Source organism: Portunus trituberculatus, chromosome 17 (assembly GCF_017591435.1).
Source record: "Portunus trituberculatus isolate SZX2019 chromosome 17, ASM1759143v1, whole genome shotgun sequence".
NCBI lineage: Eukaryota > Metazoa > Arthropoda > Malacostraca > Decapoda > Portunidae > Portunus > Portunus trituberculatus.
Genome location: NC_059271.1, coordinates 6,779,134 through 6,787,607, shown reverse-complemented (window position 1 = coordinate 6,787,607; position 8,474 = coordinate 6,779,134). Strand labels below are relative to the sequence as shown.

At 42.9% G+C, this 8,474-nt stretch overlaps 1 protein-coding gene across 1 annotated transcript; it reads right to left on the bottom strand.

Moving 5' to 3' along the window:
- Positions 1–486: 486 nt before the first annotated feature.
- On the bottom strand, positions 487–2,503 carry LOC123505193 (protein FAM200B-like). Its single transcript, XM_045256360.1, has 2 exons — positions 2,173–2,503; positions 487–572 (listed from the first exon to the last, which is right to left on the bottom strand). The coding sequence occupies exons 1-2, from the start codon at positions 2,501–2,503 to the stop codon at positions 487–489; spliced, it is 417 nt and encodes a 138-aa protein (XP_045112295.1).
- Between the last annotated feature and the right edge of the window lie 5,971 nt (positions 2,504–8,474).

The window sequence follows — 8,474 nt, the reverse complement described above, 5'->3', positions numbered from 1 at the left end:
TAAAACTGATATAATTAAGCAAACACAGCTTCGTCCGTCGATCTACACTGAATATACATAACTTGTGCGAAAGTTGACCTAAGTGAAGAAATGTAATTGTTTTTAAGACGTAAGGTTGATTTTGACATACAGTCTGCTTGGCATTAGGAAGCAGCAGGACTGCAAACATAAACAGCCTAAGATCAGTGTCTGTAATTAAGAAAGATATCCGAATCACCCTCACATTCTCGCCTCCCCTCACGTCACTGCTCAATTTGCATACGACTCTTCACCGCCTGCCATCCAATACCCGCCACAACCTCAAAATTCATCGCGACACTCTCCCATCATTCCTCCTTCCGACAGGCACCAGACAACACCCTCAGAAGAACTCACGCAGATAAACACACACAAATAAATAAAAAAAATCAATAAGATAAATGCAGCAAAGTGAAGAGAAGGCGAAGGAAAAATTTCGACTATAAAAGGCAATTGACCTGTCCTTCCTCAGTCTCTGTTCCTGTCACTGGTGCACCACAGAGGAGCAGAGACGGTGGTCAGGTCTCCCTGCCTTTCTCTGAGGCTTCCAAGGACTTAGCCACAAGAATCAATGAGTGAATTAGAGGAAGTGACAGAGGGAAGACAGTGACAGCGAGAGACAAAGCGCGAGGGAGGAGAAAGAAAGGAATGGAAGGAAGGAATGGGAACACAAGTAAGCGATTCATTTAAGCAACTGGAACGGAAGGAGAGAAAGGACAGAGCAGAAGGAAGAGATAAGGATCGGCTGGAAGGTTAAGCGCGTGTGTTCTATTCTGATCCCCTCCATTCATTGCCCTTCATCTGGCTCTGCTAAAGCTCATTCCATACTTTTCCAGACCACTCAATTGCCCCAACTGAATAGCTTCTAATAGGTTCCCTACACACGAGAGAGAGAGAGAGAGAGAGAGAGAGAGAGAGAGAGAGAGAGAGAGAGAGAGAGAGAGAGAGAGAGAGAGAGAGAGAGAGAGAGAGAGAGAGAGAGAGAGAGAGAGAGAGAGAGAGATAACATGGAAGAAAATGTTGGAAGTGAGGAGAAGAAATATGGCGCTGAGGTTTGGTAGATCTGAAGTAAGGAAAGAAAGAAAATATAGAAAGTCAGGAGATAATAAAAAAAGAGAGAATTAAAGAGAATAAGGTTATAAAAACAAGGAGAAATGCAACAAGAAAAAAATATGCTGGGAAAGGCGAGGAGGAAAAAAAAAAAAAAAAACGAGGAAGAAAAGCAAAAAGAAGCAGCTAAAAACGGGAATGACGATAAAAGGAAACACGAGGGACTGAGGACGAGAACAAGGACAAGCGGCGACGAAGGGAAGGCCAGGGAAGGATAGGAATGCAAAGGAATACAAAGGAAAAACAAACAGAACCAGGCCTAGTGGTCTTTACTAGGCTGTTTGCGAACTACTCTATCTAAACTTATGCAAGAAAAAAAAAGAAAGATCGGAAAAGCGAAGAATCCTCCCCTTCAACAACTGTCTACAGGCAAGTGCTAAAAGGAAATAAGGAAAAGCCATACAATATGAAAAATTGTATGGAAATTTTGGTGAGGAACGAGAAGAGAGTTAGGCGTCACTATCACTACAACTTAAAGTGCCAGGAAAGAGTAGACTACCACCGCCATGCACTGCCAGACAACTCCCTCACACCACAGATCTACTCCTATACAAACGAACGTCTATGACAGGGGTTCTCAACCTTTTTCCCGTCAAGTACCCCCTGAGATATAAGACCATTTACCAGTACCCCCCGGTAATCTGACATCGAACAAAATGGTAATTTAGTAACTAACTCAATGTACAATGGTACAACATAGGATATTATGAAATTATTCAAATTTTTATTACTTTATTGAGATGAAACATGAATATTCCAAGTATTTTACAGTGATACTACACATGCAGAAATGAAACAATATTTCCTTTATCAACCATTACTGAACTTCAGTGTGAAGGCTGTGCCTGTCTGTTACAAACAAGTTTCTCAATTCGAGGAGCAGTATTAGACAGGCACAATCGTAGGTCATGTTCCACATTAAGCCGTGATCGATGTTTGGTTTTCATGTTCAACAGCGTTGAAAATCCTTGCTCACACAGATAAGTACTAGGAACATCAACAAAGAGTTCAGAACTACTTTAGATACAACAGGGTAAATCTCACTCATTTTAGCCCAGAATTTGGTTAGGGAAAGTGTTTCAAATGCATCTTTTGCAACAGAGTCGTTCACCAACTCTAAGAACTCCTCTTGCATGTTATCTGGGAGAAGGTGCACATTCACAATGAAAGGGTTTCTAATCAATTTTGATTCCAATTCACTCAATTCGGGGAAGTAAGACTGCAGCTCCATCCGCAGAGAAGCTAGATGTGATTGCACAAGTTGCATCACATCTTGTTTTCCAGTGTTTTGACTTTTATCAAGTGCCTCACCAAGGTGTTCAAACATGCTAAGATTTCCATCTTTGACCTTCCCTTCCCAAAGCTCCAGCTTCATGGTCAGTGACCTAAGTTTGTCCATGAAATCACTCACTGTGGCAAAACGGCCTTGGAGGGATAAGTTAAATGAGTTGAGGCGTAAGAATATGTCACTCAGGTAGGCCAGCTTCTGAAGCCACTGGCTGTCTGACAATTTCTTGGTGAACTCAAGTGACTTTGCCTTGTTGTCACATTTGAAGAATTCAGTGAGCTCCTCCTTTAGTGATTCTACTCTTGATACCACATTCCCCCCTCGACAGCCAGCGAACCTCAGTGTGAAGGAGCAACACTTCTTCATCACTTCCAAACTCTTGGCACAGAAGGGAAAACAGTCTTGTATTTAGGGCGCTTGACTTGATGGCATTTACCATGTGCACAACATCATCCAGGACTAATTTTAAATCAGGTGGGAGAGTTTTGGATGCCAGGGCATATCTATGAAGCATGCAATGAAGATGCTTGGTTTCAGGATTCACCTGATTCACTCTTCCTCGAAATCCTGATCGACGACCAAGCATTGCTGGTGCTCCGTCAGTTGTGCATGCACATACATTATTCCAAGACAGTCCTTCTTTCTCAAAAAAACAATGAGACTTCATTGAAAATGTCTTCACCTCTAGTAGTCGTATTCAAGGTATGACAGAACAAAAACTCTTCCTTGAAATCTTGACCAGTGACGTATCGCACAAACACCAGGAGTTGTGCACAAGCAGCCACGTCAGTCGACTCGTCAAGCTGGATTGCAAATTTTCCTAAAGAGGCTTCCTTTAATTCAGCAATTACTTGTTGTTTGACATCCTCAGACATATCTACTATTCGTCGATGAACAGTATCATTTGAGAGAGGTACTGATGTGACCTTCTGCTCAGCATCACAACCAATAACACAACGTATTATATCTTTGCAGCAAGGAACTATCAACTTTTCTGCAATGTTGTGAGGTTTCTTTTCTTGTGCAATTCTCAGTGATACCATGTAGGATGCACGCAAACCAGCTTCATTTTGTTGCCTGAAATGTCCCGAACGATCGAAGCGTGCTCGCTTCAATCCCTCTTCCTTTTGCTTGAAGAAAGCAGCATTCTTGCTTATAAAACTTGGATGACAGCTGTTTAGATGGCGTTTGAGAAAGCTAGGCTTCATGCACTCCAGTGACAAAACTTTGTGGCATAATACACTGTGGAAATTCAATCCCACTTTTGTTGATAGCAGTGAATCCATACTGAATGTAGCTTTCATCATACTGCCGTTTCTTCGCTGATGAGGCCATAACGATATCTGGAATTGTAGAAGAGGAACTTTTTTATAACCAAAGCTATATACACGTACGAGTATACTGTGAAATGCATGTATAATATTGCCAATGATAAAAGAATATTCAATACAGAATAAAAAAAAAAACACGAACTAACCTCATTTAAGCAAACAAAAGGCGTTGGAGACAGGAGCAACAACTACGATGTGCATCAGTGTCTGTTGGCTAGCTGAGTGAGCTGACTGTCCAGTGTCCACGTAACCGTCCCCCACCCTCACTCACGTTGCTGTTTGAAATTAAACCGACACGATATGGCGCGCCCCTCCGTCACACACACACACACACACACACACACTCTCTCTCTCTCTCTCTCTCTCTCTCTCTCTGAGCAGATGTAACTATCTAAATTTTTTTTTTTCGTCAGCCATCTAAGTACCCCTTGAAATCTGGTTTTGAACCCCTGGGGGTTCGCGAACCCCAGGTTGAGAACCCCTGGTCTATGACATCAGAGAGTATCCTAGCTGCGGATTACTGTCGAGAAGGTTGTCCAGTCTATTCTCGAAACTTTCCAAATCGACATTAGAGGGAAGACAATTCCATACATTAACAATGAGATTAAAAATGAAATGTTTTGTTTCAATTTACGAAAATCTTTGATCAAATTATCTTATCCACCTTCTCGTTCAATTTGACCGGTCAACTGTAAAGTAATCGTCGGCATTAAGGAATAGTGATACACACACAGAGTGAACACTTATTGGTTTATTATGAGAATACATGCAATATAGGTAACATAGGCATTAAATACTGACTTAACACATTAATGGTCAATGTTTCCCTCAGGAAGAAGGATACGCGGCCAGCAGGTCCCTTCCTCCTATACGCATTTCAAATGTGATGAAACACTTCACGATGCCTCCTCTTGAGTATCACCTGACGAAATGTCCTTTTCCTTCCCTCCCTCCGTGGCGGTACTCTGTTGCTGTTCCTGCCGCTGCTGCTGCTGTTGTTCAGGCTCAGACTGAGGCGACGCTTCCCCTTGCACATCAATGGGCAGCGTCCTGGCCTGGCCCTGCAGCTGTGCCGCGGCCTTCTGGGTCACGGTGAGGCAGCCGTTGCTGAGGCTGGCTGTGAGGGAGTCGTGGCTCACGTGGCGGGGCAGGGAGGTGATGTATCGCACCATCTGCCGTGAGGTGTCACTTGAGCCTCGTCCCTCCACCATCAACATACCTCCCTCCGTCGTCGCCCGCACCTGGTCACAGCCCTTCATGTCCACACTGAACTGCCAAGGAGATTTCTCGCTTGTCTTCCCCTCACCCTCAGCGTCCCGTTCCCCGTCCAGACGACTCTGTTTCTTGACGCTGCAGGGAGAGGCTTTCTTTTTCCTATTGGCGGTGCAGCCCTCACTGCTGACGCTGTGGGGGGAGAGTGTGCGGCTTCTGCTGGACAGGGAGCCCTTTTTCTTCTTCTTGGAGTCGTGGCAGCCTGCTCGGTCGCCTTGGCCGCAAAGACTGTCACCGCTAGCGGCGGAGTCGTCAGCGAGGCGAGGCAGGATCACAAAGTGTTGGCGTGTTGGTCGCCAGGGGCAGGTCACCACACACGTGTAGGGACAGTAGCGCGGCCGAGGTCTCACCCTCGCCCTGTGTCCACACACCAAGTGTGGCTCCATCACGGCGTCCATCATTTCGTCCTCAAACAAGCGTCCAGCCACGCTGCTCAGCGGCAAGTCCTCCAGCAATGAAGGGAAGGCGGCAGCGAAGGGCTGGCCTGCACAAAGCACGTCACCAAACATTGCCGTGGCTGCGTCAGGCTGACTGATTCCGTGTGTGGAGAATGGAGAGGTGACACTGACAAGGGCGCACTGACAACTGTGTACACACCACAGAGATACGTGACTGCTGTTGTTGCTGCTAGTGCTGGTGCTTCACTGTGAGTGAGTTCCCCCTGCACGCGCGCCGCGCTATATACGGTTTTCTGTGTCGCCGAGAAGATTCTCCACGGACAGAGAACTTTCCAGACACCAGCGAGTCGAGGAGGTTCTCGCCCAGCCTGGAGGTGAATTACAGACGTTACGCTTCAGCAGCCACTCAATAGTTATTGCACTTAAATAAGTGATCATTTCATAGACTTGTATAGATTTTTGCAATGTCACGTTTATCTGACGTGAAGAAATTAAAGATTACTTAAGCATCAAAGATTACGCAGAGGAAACGATTAATTCACAACAGAAAGCCGACCACCGCGATCATTTCTGCAGAGTTTGTGTTCCTCTGCGGCTCAACGGTGATTAGCATTCATCATTCACGTATATCATGTGTTTTCTCTCACGATCCTCCTTATGAGAGAGAGAGAGAGAGAGAGAGAGAGAGAGAGAGAGAGAGAGAGAGAGAGAGAGAGAGATTGATCATATTTAATAAAAGTGTATTGGAAGCGAAGTGTGAAAGAAAGTGCGAGATGACAGATTGTGGGATTTACCACGTTACTAATTCTATTAAGTTGTTTAATACTTTTTTTCTTTGTGGTTATTGGAAGGAGTTGAGAATACCATGCAGGTAAGTAAATGCTGTAAATGTTTTAATGGCACTGGCAGAGGCACAGCTTTCCCTACTTAACCAAACGTTCGGGACAGTGAAGAATTAATGTGCTTCACTTCACTAGAGTGTGGGATTTGATGTGAAACAATGTGCAATAAGTCTCCTAAAGAGCCTCATCTGAACCCCTGGCGTACACATAGCCGGAGTAGAACAGCTATTTATTGTATGTAAGGCGTAACAAAGGTAAGGTACTTAAGTACTTCAATAAATGCATCGGCAGAAACACAATTAACTTTCCCTACCTCACCGGCAGACATTATTTTGGGAGCAGTGATATGCTGTAGATATGCTGTACGTACAAGTGTTAGAGTTCTAAACCACTGTGTTTGTGTGTGTGCACGCGTGTGTGTGTGTGTGTGTGTGTGTGTGTGTGTGTGTGTGTGTGTGTGTGTGTGTATATATATATATATATATATATATATATATATATATATATATATATATATATATATATATATATATATATATATATATATATATATATATATATATATATATATATATATATATATATATATATATATATATATATATATATATATATATATATATATATATATATATATATATATATATATACTTCTAATACATAAAAATAGCTCTAAACGTAGGTTAAAAATGATCTCAAGATTAATTGGCAAGTTTCAAGAAATATCTCGTTGGCCTACACTGTCCCTGAATCCTTCATCTGAAAAGATTCACTTGGCTCGCAGCGGCTCGCCAATCGCCACCAATCTCAACGGGTACAAAAATTCAGGGTAGGCCTCCTAAATTCTTATCCTGGATCCGTCATTGGTTTGAGGCAACCACTGTTCATGAGTCACAGGAGTACCGGATAGTGTTACAGTATTTCCAAATCATTATTCTGGCATCGTAGTGGATAAGGTGGTGAGCGTGGGATGGGGCAGACGTCCATGCACGCGTAGGTTCGAATCCCATCCCGTCCAATCTTAAACATTTTGCCATTTCTCGAGTAGTTTAAAGTTATCTACACGTCACCATGATACCCAGATTCTAGGTGGTTACACCCAAGATGATTTTCCGGGGTGATATGGGTCCTAATATAGGTACCACTATAAATAAAATTGCCTGCGCCTTTAATGGGCGGAAGCTGAACAGCGCTTCCCTTACACTCTTCAAATGTGCCTACAGGCGCTATAGGCCTTAACGTAGAAAAAAAAAAAAATAAATAAATAAATAAATAAATAAATAAATAAATATATATATATATATATATATATATATATATATATATATATATATATATATATATATATATATATATATATATATATATATATATATATATATATATATATATATATATATATATATATATATATATGGCAATTGTTTGGGCAAACCATATATTGGGTGGTGCGTGTGAACGTTTTGGCGTGGAATTCTTAGCTCACAGCGTTTATCAGTATGTGTCATCTCATTGTCTCCATACGTATCTTCTGTGTTTCTTTGTTGCTTTCCTGAGGAATTTTTTGATTTCATCGGTTTATTTTTTTCGTAGCAGGAAAGTTTTCCGCTGGCAATCTTGTCATATCTGATGTTGGGAATTGTGTTAATCTCTCATTGTCAACATCAATATACCGGTTAATGTGGCAGAGCTTTGTGCATTAAAGATATTTTCGTCCTGCTCCAAAATCTTGGAATATATTTCATCCTCCATTAATGTGCATTTTTATTTGTCTGTAAAATATATACTATTTTTTGTCCTTTATCTTTCACAGAGTTGGCGCACGTTGTGGTTTTTCCTCATAGTAATATCTTTGTATATCGCTCACAAGCAACAACAAAGATACAAGTCCGACGAGAAACTTCTACACTGCGTGGCGTGAGAAATGATAAGTTACCGCGGCCCTCCCAGAACATTCTGGTGCCACAGAAAACGGTACTTAAAGCGGCGGTGGCTGAGGAGACTCAGAACAACCTGAGCCGCCACACGACACGCAGCCTCTCCTCAAGATCTTGCCGACCAGGCGACTGACTACCTCGGAACTTCGGTGCCAGACAGCCACTTCCACTCCTGCTGGTGTGTAGCTACCGCCTGTTTGACGACCACAGCCAAATGTTCCGCTACAACGACAGCCTTGCCTTCCACCCGTTCTCCCACATGATGGCCGAGTCTCCTC